Here is a 17026-nt window from a genome sequence, read left to right as displayed (position 1 = left end):
CTGCAACACAGAAGTTACAAAACACTCACATGTGCAGCCATTAACACACTCGCGTGTGGATGGTGCTGTTTTATATAAACACTGGAGGTCCTGCTCTGAAACTGCTGCATTAAACACTGAAAGTCTCCGGTAAGCGCTTTGTGTTAACTTTGGTGATGAAAGTGAAGTGTCGAGCGTCGTGTCGTTTAATGAGTCGTGTTTTTTTTAAGGGGGAGAAATGAAAAGGAAACCGATGCAATTAGATGCAACTGGATCAAAGGGTAAAGGAAAGAAAAGGACCGGAGAGGACTCTGCTCCAACTCTCTCCAAAAAACTACGAGACAGAAAAGATGGAGAGACATCTAAACAAGGTGTGCAGCCCTGACAGGACATCAGCAACACGGTCCTACATGAAATATTCATGTCGTAAGAGTTGGTTTGTGTTTTGCAGGCCCTCCTCTTCAGTCTGCAGGAGTTCAGAGGAGAAGTGGGCATGGAAGCATCCTGCACTTCATCTACAAGAGCACTCTGGGTCAAAGTCTTCACTCACAGATGAGACAGGTGAGGCTGTACAAAAGAAGAAGGAGAACAGATACAGTAACAGTGCACAGCAGTTTAAAATGTTTGTTGTATGCATCAATCTGTGCAAGTGTGCATGCTATATGTGCATCATTTTATATTATGTAGAAACGTGTACATTGCCAGATTAACTTACTAGGGTGCAGAAAATGATCTGCATTTCAGTGTATCATTTTTTTTTATGTTGGACTACTACCTGGCCTCAATTGCAGACAGTTCAGAGAATTAAATGTTGTGTTTTAATCGTACATATTCGGAAAATTGTAATTCAGTTAGTGCAACACAGTTTACAAACAGGAGGACCAGAGCTGTCTGGGGTCCAGGGTCAGTGTCCACCTTCACTTCATGGAAGAAGACTCAGTCTGAATCAATCAGTTAGTAGTCAGTATAGACTATAGAGTAGTTGATGCACAGATTAATCAGTTACAAAAACAATAATGAATTGCAACAAATATTTTCAACCCATATAGATACACATACTAAAGGATAACTTGCAGTATTTATCTGAAATAAATAGATCTGTTGTCATTTGTTGGTGCATTAATTTTAAGCCAGTGCAGCCTTTTTATACCTGCGTTTCAACGTGACTGAGTCAGTGTTTAGAGTATGTTGGGTCCCAGTACTTTATAAAAAATTTTTTTTTGAATATATCAGTTAGACATTTAAGCATTGTTGTCTCTTTCAGTGCTTGCAGGAACCTTTTGTTCGCTCACTGTCGTCCTATCATTACCACGGTGCCACCAGCCCCTTCGACCGCAGGATCACATGTCTGGAGTGGCATCCCACACACCCCACTACTCTGGCTGTGGGGTCCAAAGGGGGGGACTTATATCTGTGGGACTTTAAGGCACCTGCAAAGAAAACTTTCATTCAAGGGGTGAGTTCCTGCACAATGGTTTGGCTTATTTTACCAGATCCTTGAACAGCACGAGGTGTTCAACAAATGCTTTTAGAGGCCAAGGACAGCTGATTTTACTGCAAGTTAGATTGGCTTGATTTCTAAAGTATGACACTGTTATTGGTTCTGTGCTTAGATGGGGCCTGGAGACTCACTTACAGACATGAAGTTTAACCAGTTAAATCCCACTCAGCTGTTCACCTCGTCTATGGGAGGTATGACAGCTCTTCGAGATTTCAGTGGGACAACTCTAACAGTGTTTGCCAGCACAGACACTCTGAAGTAAGACTTAAGCCCCCTTGTTTTTCTGTAAGATACGGTCAAAAAGGGTTGTAGTTAGTCAGTCTAGCATCAGTCTTCTTACCAAGTGGAACTTATTGGATTATTGCTTCACATTTGTGTGCCAATGAAGTGCTAAAACTGCCCCGGATAAGCCTGCATTTGTGTTTGTGTGCACAGAACGGAGCAGGAGATTTTATCGGAGGGATAAAGTTTTGCCCAAAGGATCTTTCCAAAGTTTATGTGGCTTCTGGTGAGGGCACGTTGACCGTGCAGAGTTTTGAGGGCTGCACGCCCACCCTTCTGTCCAGAACTCAAGAGTGTGGCCACGATCACCACAATGTTTGGTGAGAAGACTGATGCTGTGATCTTAATGTTGTGCTAAAGTTTAAAAATGTTTCACCTGCTATATCCACTAAATTCACTTTTGCTTACAGTTACTGGTACTGCTGTCTAGATGTGTCAGTAAGCAGACAGATGCTTGTGACCGGAGACAATATGGGACAGCTCGTCCTCCTGGGTTTAGATGGCCAAAAGGTGTGTAGACACAAAGTCAATCAAGTCGATTATTTTAGCAGACAAAGTATTTCGATGTGTTGTGTTTTAGACACTAAAAAGACACATTTAAAATAGCTTTCTTCTGTTTTGATGTTGTAGATTTTTAGTGACAAGTTGCACAAAGCCAAAGTGACCCATGCAGAGTTCAACTCCCGTTGTGATTGGTTGCTGGCAACGGCCTCGGTTGACCACACGGTGAAACTTTGGGACCTGAGAAACATCAAAGACAAGAAGAGCTTCCTCCATGAACTGCCTCATGAGAGAGCTGTCAACTCAGGTAACACTCCACACACATCCAGAAAAGGGATAGATAATGACTGTATCTATGAATTATTAGGTAAAAGTGTTTTTTTTTCTTTTCATTTACTCCAAGTCTGTTCTTAATTTTCTTTTTCATCTTTGTCACAGCCTATTTCAATCCAACGGACTGCTCCAAGTTGCTCACTACAGATCAGTACGACGAGATCCGGGTCTACTCGTCCTCTGATTGGTCGAAGCCTCAACACATCATCCAGCATCCTCACAGGCAGTTTCAGCATCTCACACCCATTAAGGTCTCTTTCTTCTTGACGTGTTTTTATCTTTCTGCAACTTATGTGGAAATGTACCAGACACAGTTTAGTCGCACAAACGATGCCCAAATATCATTTTTATTTTGTTGAGTATGCTGAGATGTCTGGTAAAATTATATGTGAGGCTGATGCATCAGTATTAAAATGTGTAGAAAGAATCTGTTGGAGAAATATTATTAATATTCTGTGATTTGTAGGTAATAATGGACCAGGTGGTATTTGAATGGAGCAACATTTTGTCATTAGTCTGTGCTTGGTTAGTATGTAACAAACCATATACTGTTGTTATTTGTAGGCCACATGGCACCCTGTCTATGACCTGATTGTGGCGGGTCGCTACCCTGATAGCCGGGTTTGCCCGGGAGATCAGAGGACCATCGATATCTTTGATTCCAACACAGCAGAGCTTGTGTGTCAGCTGCAAGATCCTTCTGTCCCAGGGATCAAATCTGTGAGTCTGTTTTAAAATAAAACACCTGAAACTGAAAGGCACAAAGCTGTAGTTATTAACACATAGCAACATTTATTTACAGGTCAACAAATTCAATCCAATGGGCGATGTGATTGGATCTGGAATGGGTGAGTTCTTCAAAACAACATCATTGGTCGATCTTGATTCAAACCAGTTCTCTGAGAGGAAGTTATACCACTAGTCTTCTGCCTAATGTTCCCTCACAGGAGTGACAGTGCTTGTCTGGAATAGAAGTGAGTCACTGATCAGCAACCAAAACAAAGAGGAGGAAACCTCAGCCTCAGTGGAAAATTTAAGAGGCCAAAGGAGGAGTCAGCAGCGCTCCAGCAGGGACAGGAGAGGTCCTGCTGCTGTGGATGCAAAGCTTAAGAAGAAACTGGCTTCTCTGGAAGAAACAAAGACCAAGACCAAGACCAAAGCTGGATGTACTAAACAAAAACAAGCACAGATGAAGAAGAAGTAAGCTGTATAATAGTGAGGATCTTGAAAATCCATGTATATATTTCTTTGTTTACTGTTTGTGTCAAAAACTTCAGGGATTGTTTCAATGTTTCAGAAATACTTTTATAAATCAGCTTAATACTGAAACTTTTGTATGTTTTCACAGATGTTTTTCTCCTATGCTATAATAAAAAATATATCATTTCTTACACGATTGAGTCTTTATTTTACAAATCTTTGACCACATATCTTATCATGAGTAAACATGAGGAAGGTGATTTATTACATACACCTTTCATACAGAGTGTCAGTATGTGTATCATGCATAATTAAAGAGATAACTTTCACGTAGTTCATGGACCGTGACATTTGCCAGCTGGAGGAGCACTTCACCCCACGCCTCCTGCTCCTCTTCTATCTCCTGATGCTGGGCCTGGTGGGCAGAGTACACCATGCTCAGGACAAGACTCTCAAACTGAGCCAAGGTCAGCGGCCTCCTCCTCCTGTCCTGCAGTGAGGTAACCATTTGCGTCATGGAGCTCTTACTTCTGGGGATGTTGTCATTGATCTGAGACAAGAAAGCCCGCCCAGACCTCATTGACGCCAGCTCCTTGTCGAGCAGAATGATATTGTTGTCCTGGTCCATCTCTATCCCACCCAGCAAGAACTGAAAACAGGATAGAAAAGAAAAATATCCATCACAAACTCAAGATATTTAATTAATCTGTATATAGACTTGTTAACTCTAAAATAAATAAAGCACCTCAAACATCAGGTCTGCATCTGCAACTCCTGAGCCATGTTTTTGAGAAGTTGGATGTCTGCCTGCAGCCACATCTACAAAACAAAGTATTAAAGTTGAACTGCAATACAGTTGAATTTAATAACTGCAGATAAACTGTCCCTGTACTGCATATTGAACAGTGCATGCAGTACCATTATATAACAAAATCTCTGTCAATATCGCAGTCCTGTTAAAAGTCAAAAGTCTGTTTCTACTTACCTAGCAGCACTTGCTCAAAGAAAAGCCAGAAAATGACATGCAGGCAGATTTTTAGATGTATTTTCAGATCCATTCTTGATTTTTTAGCGACAGATTAACATCACATCCTTCTCACCTCTGCTGTCCCTCGTCTCTTTTTGTGAAACCAGGCAGAAGTAACTCAGCCCTAATACCATGCATTTTTCCACCTTGGAAAAAGGGACTAAAAGCCAGTTGGCTGTAATGCAAAGCAGACAGAATTTTATTAATTCCTGGTTCTTTTTACCCACAGTACGCAGTAACTTTTAGCAGGATTTGTAGTTAACAGAGGCAACTAACCTTTTCTCACATTTTACTCTTCAAAATGCAACATTTAAGCCATTTCACTTCAGGTGTATTCATGTTGAATGGTGATAAAAATGCAACAAAATGAATAAATAAACATCCATGAAGCATGTATCAATTACCTGAGGTCAGGGGTCCTTGTCAACATAAATAAGTCCAATAAAGTTTATTAGTTTTAGGATATTTTGCCATTAATAATCTGAAGCGATGCATTTAGTTCATTCTTTTTTGTTAACCTTTAAGTATCTGCAACTATGGATGAAATATTTACCCCCCCAAAATGAAATTATTTACCACAAAAACCTTTTTTTTCACTTCATAAAAACTCTTTACTTTAACAGATATCACACTCAGTGTGTGTTCTACACTGTCAGTATCTTTCTTACAGAATCCACAGATGTTGTGACATTTTCTTTAAAGATTCAGTGGATGGATAGATGTCATTTAAGATTTTAAAGCTCATGTTACTTTATTTTGACAAACATCCATTATCTGTAAGCACTTATCCTCATCAGGGTCATGGTGGGGCTGGAGCCTATCCCAGCTGACTTGGGCCAAGATGCAGGGATTGGAAATAGGAAATAATTGGAAAGAAACTACAACATGGTAGGGATGATTAAGACAACTTTCTGATGATTCAGGTCATACTTAAACTCCAATAATCACGACAGCAGCTGAACTAACTAATCCAGACAGGTGAAATATGAAAGACCTGCGGAACCTCTCCCTCTCTTCTTACACCGTGGGTGTAGCAGTCTGCTGCTGAAGGAGCTGCTCAGGGACCCCACAGTGTCATGAGAGGTGTTGTCCACGATGGATGTCAGCTTAACTAACATCCTCCTCTTAAACTTAAATACTCATTCAGTTTGGTGAAGATTACATACAGCAGCACATACTGTAACAAAGGCGTTATTTTATGTTATTTTTTTAGAGAATGCAGCATTATTTACACCAAGCAGAAAGTGGGTATTTCTAAAGAGGACAGCTGTAGTGACAGGTCTCCGCCACGTGGGGGCAGTAGCAGCAGATGATCGCGGTGAGTCGCTTCAAAGCTGCTGAAAAAAAAAGAGTTTATTTACTTCCGGTGAAGAGTTCAGCTGCTCCTGGATGTTAAAGTGGAAATAACGGTAACGACGTTTACTGCTCATTATTTTAAAGCTTCACGACTCTTTTGTGTCGCCTCTTGTTATATTTGTTATAACTCTGCCTGAACCGTGTCACGGTTTAATTTCCTCTGGTTAGCCGCCGTGCTAACGTTAGCCGCTCGTAAACACAGACTGAAACACTTTGTTTGTCTGAAGCTGCTGCCGCGATTATTGGAGTTTAAATATGACCCGAGGCATCAGTTGTCTGAAAGGGTTTAATTATGTTTGTGGTGTCTCATGTTTAAGTGTCTGCAATTCAGTTTAACAGCATCATAACCTGCCTGTACCCAAACAATAAAATAATAATAGTGAATAAACACAGGAGCTGTAGAGATATGTTGTAGTTTTGATGTTTTGTTTTGGTATATCAGCTGATTATTGACAAAAAAATACAGTGCGTAAATACAATAAATAGATAGAGCATTAAAAAATGTGAAGTTTATCTTTCAGCTGTTTTTTAAAGGGATCCTGAACAGATTTAAAAAAAAAAAATCTTATTTATAATAATAATAATAATAATACATTTTATTTCATAGGCGCCTTTCTGTCACCCAAGGACACCTTACAATAAATAAAAGTAGACAGCAAATAACAGAAACAAACAAAAAAGAACCTTAAAAGTATCAAATGACAAGAATACAGCATTAAAAACAGGTTAAAATAGGAAAAGGTTATTTTAAACAGGAGGGTTTTAAGTGCAGACTTGAATTGTGAGAGTGCGTGGATGTTCCTTATGACGGGGTGGGGTAAAGAGGTCCAGAGCTGTGCTGCAGGCAGATGTTGGTTTTGCAGAGGGAGGGATGTACAGGACACGATGCTGACATGCGGGATCTCTCTCAGCAGATAGTATAGACGGAGTGCAACAGCTAGCAGTTCAACATCCGGGCTACAGAGCTGTTATAAAATGATTATCGGTTGATTTATTGTTGCCTCCGGTATTAGTCAACGCCCCCCTATAAAAGCTAAATGAAGGCAGGATTTATTGCCGGGCTGTTGCATCGAGCTGCATTAGTGTAAATGGATGCTGTGCTCTTTGCTGACTTTGTCAGGCCAGCAGCAAAGATGGAGTCCAGCGAGGACGGGGGCCTCAGTGTCGGAGGATCTGTGGGAGAGGAGAACTACTTCCTGGGATACACCTTCACCGACCGCTCCCACTCCAGCCGGGTGGTGAAGAGCATCATGGACCTGTGTTTAGAGGACGGCCTGTTCGCCGATGTCACCGTCACCGTGGACAGCAAAGAGTTTCACCTGCACCGGCTGGTGCTCTCGGCGCAGAGCAGTTTCTTCCGCTCCATGTTCACCTCCAACCTCAAAGAGTCCCACAACCGCTCTATTGAGCTGAAAGACGTCAGCCCCACTGTCTTCCAGCTGCTGGTCGACTACATCTATCACGGGACGATAAAGCTGAGGGTGGAAGAGCTGCAGGACACCTATGAGATGGCGGATATGTACCAGCTCACCGCACTGTTTGAGGAGTGCTCCCGCTTCCTCTCGCGGACAGTGGAGGTCAAGAACTGCCTGCAGGTGATTCACTGTTTCTCACGAGCCTATTTTACTGTGGTCATAATTGTATAGTATCAGTTTTATGATGATCTGTTTTTACCCAGGTGATGTGGCTTGCAGACAGACACAGTGACCAGGAGTTGTATACTGCAGCCAAGCATTGTGCTAAAATCCACCTCGCCCAGCTGCATCAGACTGAAGAATTTCTTAACCTGCCTCTCTGTCTGCTTTTGGACATCATCAAAGGTATCACCGTATTTGTGTTTTCACTGTGTGCCGTCACATTTCAAACAGCCATGTACTTTGTATTTGTATTAACATATGATATGAAAATGAACACAGTCTTGAAGTTTCAGATAGGTAATCCATCCTTTTTTAGCTTTGTTAGACTTTAGACTTTATGAATATGACTCACTAGGTTTTGTGTTTGTTTGTGTTCAGACGGAGTCCCGAGCTCCCAGAATCCGACAGTGGCCATCGAGTCGTGGATAAACCACAACAAGGTGGAGAGAGAGGAGTTTTCTTGTATCCTTCAAGAAAATCTCAAGGTAACATTCTTTCATCTCGAGCTGGAAAGAGGAAGAGGATGCCCTCATTTTCTGTCTCATATGATTTGTGTCTCTGACGTCTGGTATGTTTTTGTCTTGTGTGCCTGAAGGAAATCGGCGAGAACGTCCACATTTATCTGATCGGTAAAGAGGAGACGCGGACTCACTCCCTGGCTGTGTCACTTCACTGCGATGAGGACGACGCGATCAGCGTCAGTGGTCAGAACAGTTTATGTCATCAGATCACTGCAGCCTGTAAACACGGAGGTGACCTGTACGTGGTCGGGGGGTCTATCCCTCGCCGCATGTGGAAGTGTAACATGCACACGATGGACTGGGAACGCTGCGCCCCACTGCCCAGAGACCGCCTCCACCATACCATGGTCTCTGTCGCTACTGAGGACGCTATCTACTCACTAGGAGGAAAGACGTTGCAGGACACACTCTCTAACGCCGTCATCTACTACACAGTGAAGGACAACATGTGGACAGAGACCAGCCAGCTGGACACTGCGGTGTCTGGGGCTGCTGGCGTTAACCTGGGAGGCACCATCTACCTGCTCGGAGGGGAGGAGAACGACATGGACTTCTTTACTAAGCCATCTCGACTGATTCAGTGCTTTGACACCGCCTCCCAGAAGTGCCAGATCAAACCCTACATGCTGCCATTTGCGGGCTGCATGCACGCCGCGGTCCACATGGATGTGATCTTTATCGTAGCAGAGGGAGACTCCCTGGTGTGCTACAACCCCCTGCTGGAGAGCTTCACCCGCCTGCGCTTCCCCGAGGTGTGGAGCTGCATTCCTTCACTGTGGAAGGTGGCCAGCTGTAACGGCTGCATATACGTCTTCCGGGACAAATGTAAGAAAGGTGACGCAAACACGCTAAAGTTTAACCCTGCCACATCTGTCGTCTCTGTCATCAGGGGTATAAAAATCCTCCTCACAAACTGGCAGTTTGTTTTGGCCTAAACTGTCCTCTGGATGTTGACACTGTGGTCCACTAACTCACCACAGACAATCAGGGAAGACTGTCGGATAACTTACCATGACTTCACTGTTCAGCCATTCCAGAGAGGAGACCTGCTCTAAATGTATTTACTCAGCTGGTTTCTGTGTCACTCATTCCATTCTGACTTCACCACCAGACCAGTAAAAACAGTTCAGCGCTGTGTGTGTGTGTGTGTGTGTCTTGTATTACAGTGTGTCTCATTGTGGACCCCTTTTTAGAAGTCAAACAATTTGTGATGATGCTGTAACCAGTGATGAACTAATCGACATTGTTTTCCTGTGCACTGCTCGTTTGTAGAGACGCATGAACAACTTCAGTGTTTAAAAAAAACAAAAAACAAAAAAAAAACCTCGACTGAACACAAAACATCCTTCGGTATATCGTATGTGAAGACGTGTATCATGATGTTGTAGGTTAAATATCCTCAGATGTCAAACATAACATAATGTTTTATAACTTTTCAATTTTTTCACCGTTTCTTGTCTTAAGATTGTATTTTTTTGATGTACGATGTTCAAGTTTAACTGGTAACAGAAATGTTAAATATATCACTGTAACTACACGCTGTCACTGTTTGTTTTTGATATTTATGGCCCTTTAGGCTTCTTGCATTAACTATCACTTACTATTAATATAATGTTTATTACCGGGGATTTAGGATCTTTCATTCTTGCAATTATACAGCGATGCATTTAGAAATGGTGCACTTAAAAGCTTCGCCTCAACAAAGACATAACTCCCAGCAGTATTTATCTTTGGATTGGTAATGCATCTTGTGAATGGCGAGGTGGTAAAGGTGCCTGCTTTGTCCTTGGGTGGGGGGGAAAAAAAGGGGAGTTGAACAAGAGAAAAGCTACTACAGAGAGGCCAAAACTTTGATCCCATTGATGTGTTGCAGGAGGCTGTGCAGCTGAAACCCAAACCCAGTAACATGTCAGACTTTGTGAACTATTCTAAGCATCAGTTGCTGACGCCAAGATGAGGGGTGGGGGTTTCTGGGGGGGCACATATGCGCCTCCATAAGAACTCCCAATAGGAACTGACGGCCACTACGGGCACCATCTGACATGCAGTGCCTTAATGTTGGGCAATAAAGCTGTTTATAGAACCCATATCACAGTTCACAGTCCCACACGTTGGAGAGCGCGGCGAGATCCATTTGTGGATGTGCGTTTTTTTAACGCCGCAGAGGGTTGTGATGTAAAAACGTGTAGTCCAGTGTTTGGTCAGCGAGTGAGGGTTGGTGTGAAGGTAGATCGCTAGGAGCTGTAGTGACCTTGGGACTGCTTGCTGAGGGCAGGACAAAATTCCTGAAGGGACACATGGTCTAGAGTGACAAGGCCATCTGCTGTAGCGCCAGCAGTAGGAGGAAGGTGGAGGGGGACGGACACTGGGGGTCGGGGGGTGGGGGTGTGCTGAGAATTCCTTTCGCTGGGGTGTGGAGGGAGTAGATATTCTGGGATATCGCTGCTCGCACTCCGCCGGGGAAACGTGTTTCTTTGGCATTTTTCAGACGGAAATCTGAGGGAGAATTTTTGATGGTGAGAGGGGGATCGTTGCAGAGTTAAATGGGGAAGGCATTTTTCCAGCTCTCCACGAAGCGATTGGTGATAATGGTCTTGCTGTGTTGCCATTTTACTTCGGTGGATCCAGTTTCCTCTCCATCTCAGCACAGCCGGAGCTGAGAGAGCGGGATCTGGTAGGCCCTCTGGCTCCCACCTCTCAGAGGATCATCTTCAAGGGATCTTCTTTGGAGTTGTACTGTGCATGGCAAGGATCTATTTTCTTGCTGCCTCACTGAAATTGCATGGCCTAAACGAATGAATATTTTTATGAGGCGCCTTGCACCAGAGATGGGCCAGGACCAAACCAAGCAGCAGATAGAGAAGGGCCTGAGGTTGTATCAGTCCAATCAGACAGACAAAGCCCTGCATGTCTGGACAAAAGTGCTGGAGAAGACCTCAGATCCTGGGGGGAAGTTTCGAGTGTTGGGGTGCCTGATCACAGCTCACTCGGAAATGGGAAAATATAAAGATATGCTCAAGGTAAGAAGTATCAGTGTTGAGGAGTATACTCTTTATAATATTCCTAATATTCTGACGCTAAATAGCCATGTAGACATTTTTAGCACTGCGTGATCATATTTGTGTGCGTGAGATTGAGTGCTACTGTATTTTTCATCAATTTTATGTCATCCTGTCCGCTCAGGTCTAGTACAGCTCATGGTGTAGCAGCATTTTAACATTTCCACAATGTCCCCAAGTGCTTATTGAACGCAAAGAGGTCAAAGGTCACCTTCTTAGTTCCATTTACAGTGATCTTGAGAAGCACGGGTTAATTTGTGGCTTCCATGCGATGCAGAGTAAATAAGTGTCCTGCAACCTGAGTATCAGTGTGGGGTGTCTTGTTGACATAATCATCTTTACTCAAGCAGCACCCACTCTCTTTCACACCGCTTTAATGAGGACTTTACGAAGTAGACCAAGTAGACTTTGAAGAAATGTATCCTATCATTTTTCTTTTATCCTGCATCTATTTGAATTTAAGACCTAACATCCATGTTACTATTCACCGCTTGCCTGCAGGTTTTTCAGCCTTCTACTTACGCTCTCTCTTTGCAGTATGCTCTAGATCAAATCGACACAGCCAGAGAAATGGAGGACCCAGACTACCTGACGGAGGGCTACCTGAATTTGGCGCGCAGCAACGAGAAGCTGTGCGACTTCCAGAAAACGGTGTCCTACTGTAAGACCTGCTTAAACATGCAGGGTACCACCGTCAGCCTGCAGCTCAATGGCCAGGTATGTCTTAGCATGGGCAACGCCTTCCTGGGCCTCAGCGTCTTCCAGAAAGCTCTGGAGAGCTACGAGAAGGCCCTGCGCTATGCACACAACAATGACGACAAGATGCTGGAGTGCAGAGTCTGCTGCAGTCTGGGAAACATCTACATCCATCTTAAGGTAGTTCTTATTAAATGATTTAATCTGAGTCAAGTCAAGCTGAAAGATAATTTTGGTTATTTGAATGTGCAAATACTACACCCTTGCCCGGGCTCAGCATCATCTCTGACCAGTTGTTTTAAAAAAAATGATTTTTCCGAGCTGTAAAAGGTCTAAAATACTTTGATCGCTGCAGACATCTCAGGTATTTTATTTGTGTAAAAACATTTGTTCAGTTGCACACGTGTCTTCGTTGCGCAATCATTACTGATGTTGCCAACTTATATTTGCAGAGTATGATAACACTGCAGAGCATCCAAGCAAATATCATCAATGGTTAGCTCATGTAGTACTGGGCATTGTAAAACAAGGGCAGAGTGAGTAGTCTGGCTAGTGGGGGGCAGGGCGGGGGGCTTATGTACTACCCTTGACATCAGAGATTTGTAAGAGTAATCCCTCGGCTTCCCAGGGAGGATTGATTTCAATAGGATTGTGGTGAAGTATCATTTGAAGAATGCACTCATATGTCACCTTATTTTATGAAAGAAAACATATAATACGCCTGTTCATAGTACTGGAGATGCACATATCAAAAAGTTTTCTAAAGTTTGGATGGTCAAAGGAAGAGAATTACAAACCAAGAAGTTCATGTCAGCACCATTTAAAAAGGATGTTGGACTAAAGATGCTGCCATTTTTAGTCAGTACTTGGACATCAGAGGTCTTACTCATCAATAATTTATGCCAACAGGACTATGAGAAAGCCCTATTCTTCCCTTGCAAAGCAGCTGAGCTCGTCAATGACTATGGCAAGGGTTGGAGCCTCAAGTATCGAGCCATGAGCCAGTACCACATGTCTGCCGCCTACAGGAAACTGGAGCGCCTGCCAGACGCCATGGAATGCTGTGAGGTATTGTTTTATAACGAACACATGATTACGGTCCTCAGAGATTGATTCCCGTGAAGACAAACTTGCATAACTCTGTGGAGAATGTCACAGTTTTGGTTTCCCTGCAAAGTTGTCGTCCCCTGATGCCTTTGGCTGTTTTGATGTCTGAGCTCCAGATACAGTCGATGTTCTGCTGCTGACAGGTGCGAGCGCCAGTTGTTCTGTTGTACCTCGACAAAAATATGCTCACAGAGGCGCTGGTTTTAGGTGTTAATGAAGAGGGTGGCCTTAGTCTTCACTGTGTTCTAATTATGTACCAAGGGTGAAAAATAACTTGTGTCATTGCCTTGGAGTGCAAAAGTATAGTAACGAGACAGCAGAATGCATGTCAGATTTATTACATTTGTCAAACACATTTGGACGAACTATTTGCACCCGCATCTTTTCTGAATATCAGAATACCAGAGGACAAGAGTGATAAAGGTGAAACAGCAACGTGACACGTTCCACATCACTTACCAGTCTGGTTTATTTGAAAAAATACTGACACTGAAACTGATAAATTGTCAGTTCATGTGTCTTTTTTTAATTAAACGTACCCTATAAAATATTGGTTCTCTTAATAAGACTTAATTTTATGCTATTATCTAGTTTTGAACTGTCATTACATTTTATTTTATCTTATAATTATTATAACCCAACTCAGTGGAAACAAATGGCTCAAAAATGATTTTCCATAATTAGATTTCAGCAGAGCTTTGGTATCACGGAGGGTGGGAGGGAGGGAGTCAGACAAACCCTGTCCTCTAAAAGTCTCTCCATCTTGCACTCAACAGGAATCTATGAAGATTGCACTGCAGCATGGTGACCGTCCTCTGCAGGCTCTGTGCCTACTAAACTTTGCCGACATACACCGCTGCAGGCGTGACGTTGATGTAAGATGCCACCATTTAGTGCAGACCTGTTGGGTTTAAAGATTTTAGCTTCAAATGTTCCATTTTCCTTATTTTGGCATTTCTCTTCAACCATCTAGAAAGCATTCCCTCGCTACGAGTCTGCCCTGGCTATCATGACTGAGATTGGAAACCGTCTTGGACAAACACAAGTCTACCTGGGAGTTGCAAAGTGTTGGCTTGTGCAGAAAGAATTTGACAAGGTTTCTATTATATTTAAATCTGACTGACCTGATCATAGTTTTATGTTGTAATTATGACACACGCTGTCTCGCTGTTTCTTTTTCAGGCTCTTGATTCTTTGCAGCGAGCACAGGAACTGGCAGATGGGATGGGAAACAAGGTAACTGGTACTCCTTAGGAAACAGGATAAAACACAGAAGTAGAGCTACTTGTCTAATAATTGACAATGTCAATGGACAGAAAATTAATTAATTCATCAAATTTTTCAGAAAAAAGTTGCACTAAGATTTCTTTCTCTTACAGTAAAATTAGATTAAGCAAAAGTCCCGAAAAAGTAAAACTACAAAAGTATTAGCAGCAAATTATATTTGAATTATCACAAGTAAGAATACTCAAAATTAAATTATACTGCCTTTAAGGTCCTTAAATATTTTTTAGATGATGCACACAATATAATTGTTGCGGGGAATTTTGCTGTTCTTGTAAGTACATGGTGAAATCACTTCAGTGCCAGGAAAGCTTTGTGCAACTCCCGCCTGAGCAGCTCAGCAACATAACTGAACACTGCTGATGGTATGTGGGCCTTTTAATCTAGAACACTGTCTCATATTTAATAAATGATCGTATGTTTTGTATGTAAAATCAATGTAATTATAGCTGTTAAATACATTTTGTGGATTAGAAGTATAATGTAGCACAAATTAGATACATTTACCTAACTCAACTTAGGTAAATGTATCTTGTGACTTTCCTCACTGGATTTTTGAGTTGGACAAAACAAGATTTGAATTAAATCGAGAGAATAATCTACAAATGAATCGATAATGGGAAAATAATAGTCACAGCCGAACGCAGACTTTTTAAAATCATACAAACATCACAGTCTACATGTGACGCTGACCCTCTTTTTGTATCTGAAGCTGTGTACACTGAAGGTGCACTGCCTGAGCGAAGGGATTTATCGAAGCCGGGGGCAGCAGGAGGAGCTCAGAGAGCAGGTGGTGAAGTTCCTGCAGTGTGTCGAGGAGCTGGAGCTCTACTGCGGCATGTGTGGAGAGTCCATCGGGGACAGGGACCAAAAACTGCAGGCCTTACCCTGTTCCCACATTTTCCATCTCAAGTGGGTGTTTTTAGCACAGGATGCTCTTTTCTTTGAATGTTTTTTGACACTTAATGTTGAGAGATAACACCTGAAATAGATACACATAAAGCCACTGTTTTCTCATTTCAGGTGTCTGCAGACAAACGGGACAAAGGGTTGTCCCAAATGTTTCAAGTCCTCCATGAAGCCTGGATTCGTGTGATTGTGAGACTGTGTTTGTGTGTTGGATCGGCAGACACGGCGTGAAGCCTCGCAGGCTCCTGACTGATCTGCGAGAAGCAGGCAGCCTCCGGGAAGATGTGCTGAAGATGTTTGAGGAGTAATAATTCACTGCTCTGTGCAGAGGATGCTGAACTGAACCCAGAGTGTGTCGCAGAGTGTGGCTCTGAGAACACAATCAGGGCATCCACCTTATTGACAGACATCAGTCTGTGAGTTACAGCTGACTGAGGAGGTACAAGTGTTACATTTCAATATAAGCTGAAGAAGAAAGAATTGTCTCTGACGACTGGCCATTTGTTGCAGAATTTCAATCTTGAGGGGTATGGATTGTCCAAAGAGCATCTATAACTTGTATTTGCTATTTTATGCAGTAGATCGTTTATTAAAATCATCAGTCATATCTGTAATCTTAGTCACAGAGTTTGTTATAGTACCTTTAACACAACATCCACTTGATCTTTACTCACAAACAGTTTCTGATTTTTTTATTTTTTTTAATCAGAGCACAGAGCCATTTTTGAATTTACCCGATTTCATACATGGAATATTTATTTTTGCGTTCATGTACATATTATTCTCATGTTAATTCGTTTTGAAAGTTTGATTTCTTTGAGGTGTTTTGTAAAACCTAAAAACAAACAAACAAACTAAAATCTCTTAACCATTCAAAAACTAGTATGTCTTTACAAAACACAGTACAAAGTACATGCAGCTGTTTTTTTTTCTTCTTTTCCTCCTTGTTCGATGAGATAAAGGAGCAGGATCAACACACGTGTTCATAGAAATTCCTTTTCTGTCCATTTTTTGGGGGGATTGTTTTACTCTTATGACATCAAGATAATGTTGTTGAGAAGCATTGGGAAAGGATCTTCTTTGACCAATCACACACTCGTTAAACAATTATTTAGAAGAGATGCAGTATGTTTTTAATGTAGCGTTTTCATATCTGTAGTCATGTAAATAATAATTAGTGCAGCATCTCGATAGTCAGATTGAGATGATATACTTGCTGAGGCATTGTAATTTTTTCGGGACAATGGCAAAAAAAACGAATTTATTGTTGCATGTTTTATTCACAATGCCAAGCGACAAAGTTCGATTACAAACTATGTATCCACAAAACTGTGTATTAGCTTATTTCATCATTGTTTATTGTAGTATTTCATATTCCTTATATATTTGTTCAATTTATTTTAGATATATTACGATTTGCGGGGGGAGGGGGAGCCACATCAATCAAAATCATCAAGGCTTAATGAGGTTTTTAATATGCAGCAGGTTTTCCTCAAAAGCTCCTATTAAAATTATTTTACATTAAATATTCATACATGAAAGTACAAAAAAAAAAACGTAAATAAGTTCAGGAGGAAGGTGAAAACAGGATAAATGTTTGCATTCAGCAAAGACAGAAAACATATTAAAGTCAA

At 42.0% G+C, this 17026-nt stretch overlaps 4 protein-coding genes across 6 annotated transcripts; 3 read left to right on the top strand and 1 right to left on the bottom strand.

Moving 5' to 3' along the window:
* The first annotated feature begins 14 nt into the window (after positions 1-14).
* ddb2 (damage-specific DNA binding protein 2) lies at positions 15-3987 on the top strand. 2 transcript variants are annotated; one of them, XM_019277196.2, is made up of 11 exons: positions 15-129; positions 210-350; positions 431-540; positions 1244-1435; positions 1916-2082; positions 2173-2272; positions 2393-2570; positions 2702-2847; positions 3161-3316; positions 3399-3444; positions 3544-3987. In XM_019277196.2, the coding sequence occupies exons 2-11, from the start codon at positions 218-220 to the stop codon at positions 3798-3800; spliced, it is 1485 nt and encodes a 494-aa protein (XP_019132741.2). In that variant the 5' UTR covers positions 15-129; positions 210-217; the 3' UTR covers positions 3801-3987. The 2 variants fall into 2 exon arrangements, with proteins under 2 accessions (XP_019132741.2, XP_019132742.2); XM_019277197.2 differs by lacking the exon at positions 1916-2082 and adding an exon at positions 1593-1738.
* Positions 3988-4062: 75 nt separating this feature from the next.
* Positions 4063-4939, bottom strand: LOC104922348 (protein FAM180B). Of its 2 annotated transcripts, XM_019277198.2 has the most exons (4): positions 4782-4939; positions 4542-4615; positions 4325-4445; positions 4063-4211 (listed from the first exon to the last, which is right to left on the bottom strand). In XM_019277198.2, the coding sequence occupies exons 1-4, from the start codon at positions 4852-4854 to the stop codon at positions 4168-4170; spliced, it is 312 nt and encodes a 103-aa protein (XP_019132743.1). In that variant the 5' UTR covers positions 4855-4939; the 3' UTR covers positions 4063-4167. The 2 variants fall into 2 exon arrangements, with proteins under 2 accessions (XP_019132743.1, XP_010733451.2); XM_010735149.3 differs by having other exon boundaries at positions 4063-4445.
* Positions 4940-6135: 1196 nt separating this feature from the next.
* kbtbd4 (kelch repeat and BTB (POZ) domain containing 4) lies at positions 6136-9874 on the top strand. The gene is made up of 5 exons (XM_019277193.2): positions 6136-6232; positions 7300-7774; positions 7858-7999; positions 8195-8301; positions 8412-9874. Exons 2-5 carry the CDS (start codon positions 7313-7315, stop codon positions 9270-9272), a joined length of 1572 nt encoding a protein of 523 aa, XP_019132738.2. The 5' UTR covers positions 6136-6232; positions 7300-7312; the 3' UTR covers positions 9273-9874.
* Positions 9875-10119: 245 nt separating this feature from the next.
* Positions 10120-16939, top strand: rapsn (receptor-associated protein of the synapse, 43kD). The gene is made up of 8 exons (XM_010735135.3): positions 10120-11357; positions 11934-12272; positions 13002-13160; positions 13976-14074; positions 14173-14295; positions 14382-14435; positions 15196-15395; positions 15507-16939. The coding sequence occupies exons 1-8, from the start codon at positions 11133-11135 to the stop codon at positions 15577-15579; spliced, it is 1272 nt and encodes a 423-aa protein (XP_010733437.2). The 5' UTR covers positions 10120-11132; the 3' UTR covers positions 15580-16939.
* Positions 16940-17026: the final 87 nt, after the last annotated feature.

The sequence above is a fragment of the Larimichthys crocea genome, chromosome XXI (genome assembly GCF_000972845.2).
Source record: "Larimichthys crocea isolate SSNF chromosome XXI, L_crocea_2.0, whole genome shotgun sequence".
Lineage (NCBI taxonomy): Eukaryota > Metazoa > Chordata > Actinopteri > Sciaenidae > Larimichthys > Larimichthys crocea.
The sequence above is the reverse complement of the archived record's forward strand: the minus strand, read 5'-3'. Positions and strand labels throughout refer to the sequence as shown.

Excerpts from the sequence above, each read along its gene's own strand:
- ddb2 (XM_019277196.2), top strand. The coding sequence starts at position 218 with ATGAAAAGGAAACCGATGCAATTAGATGCAACTGGATCAAAGGGTAAA. Across the intron at positions 2,083-2,172 it reads CACGATCACCACAATGTTTG|TTACTGGTACTGCTGTCTAG; the intron begins GTGAGAAGACTG and ends TTTTGCTTACAG. Across the intron at positions 3,317-3,398 it reads CTGTCCCAGGGATCAAATCT|GTCAACAAATTCAATCCAAT; the intron begins GTGAGTCTGTTT and ends ATTTATTTACAG.
- LOC104922348 (XM_010735149.3), bottom strand. The coding sequence starts at position 4,854 with ATGGATCTGAAAATACATCTAAAAATCTGCCTGCATGTCATTTTCTGG. Across the intron at positions 4,616-4,781 it reads CTTTGAGCAAGTGCTGCTAG|ATGTGGCTGCAGGCAGACAT; the intron begins GTAAGTAGAAAC and ends TTTGTTTTGTAG. Across the intron at positions 4,446-4,541 it reads ATGCAGACCTGATGTTTGAG|TTCTTGCTGGGTGGGATAGA; the intron begins GTGCTTTATTTA and ends TCCTGTTTTCAG.
- rapsn (XM_010735135.3), top strand. The coding sequence starts at position 11,133 with ATGAATATTTTTATGAGGCGCCTTGCACCAGAGATGGGCCAGGACCAA. Across the intron at positions 12,273-13,001 it reads ACATCTACATCCATCTTAAG|GACTATGAGAAAGCCCTATT; the intron begins GTAGTTCTTATT and ends TTATGCCAACAG. Across the intron at positions 13,161-13,975 it reads ACGCCATGGAATGCTGTGAG|GAATCTATGAAGATTGCACT; the intron begins GTATTGTTTTAT and ends TGCACTCAACAG.
- kbtbd4 (XM_019277193.2), top strand. The coding sequence starts at position 7,313 with ATGGAGTCCAGCGAGGACGGGGGCCTCAGTGTCGGAGGATCTGTGGGA. Across the intron at positions 8,000-8,194 it reads GCTTTTGGACATCATCAAAG|ACGGAGTCCCGAGCTCCCAG; the intron begins GTATCACCGTAT and ends GTTTGTGTTCAG. Across the intron at positions 8,302-8,411 it reads TCCTTCAAGAAAATCTCAAG|GAAATCGGCGAGAACGTCCA; the intron begins GTAACATTCTTT and ends GTGTGCCTGAAG.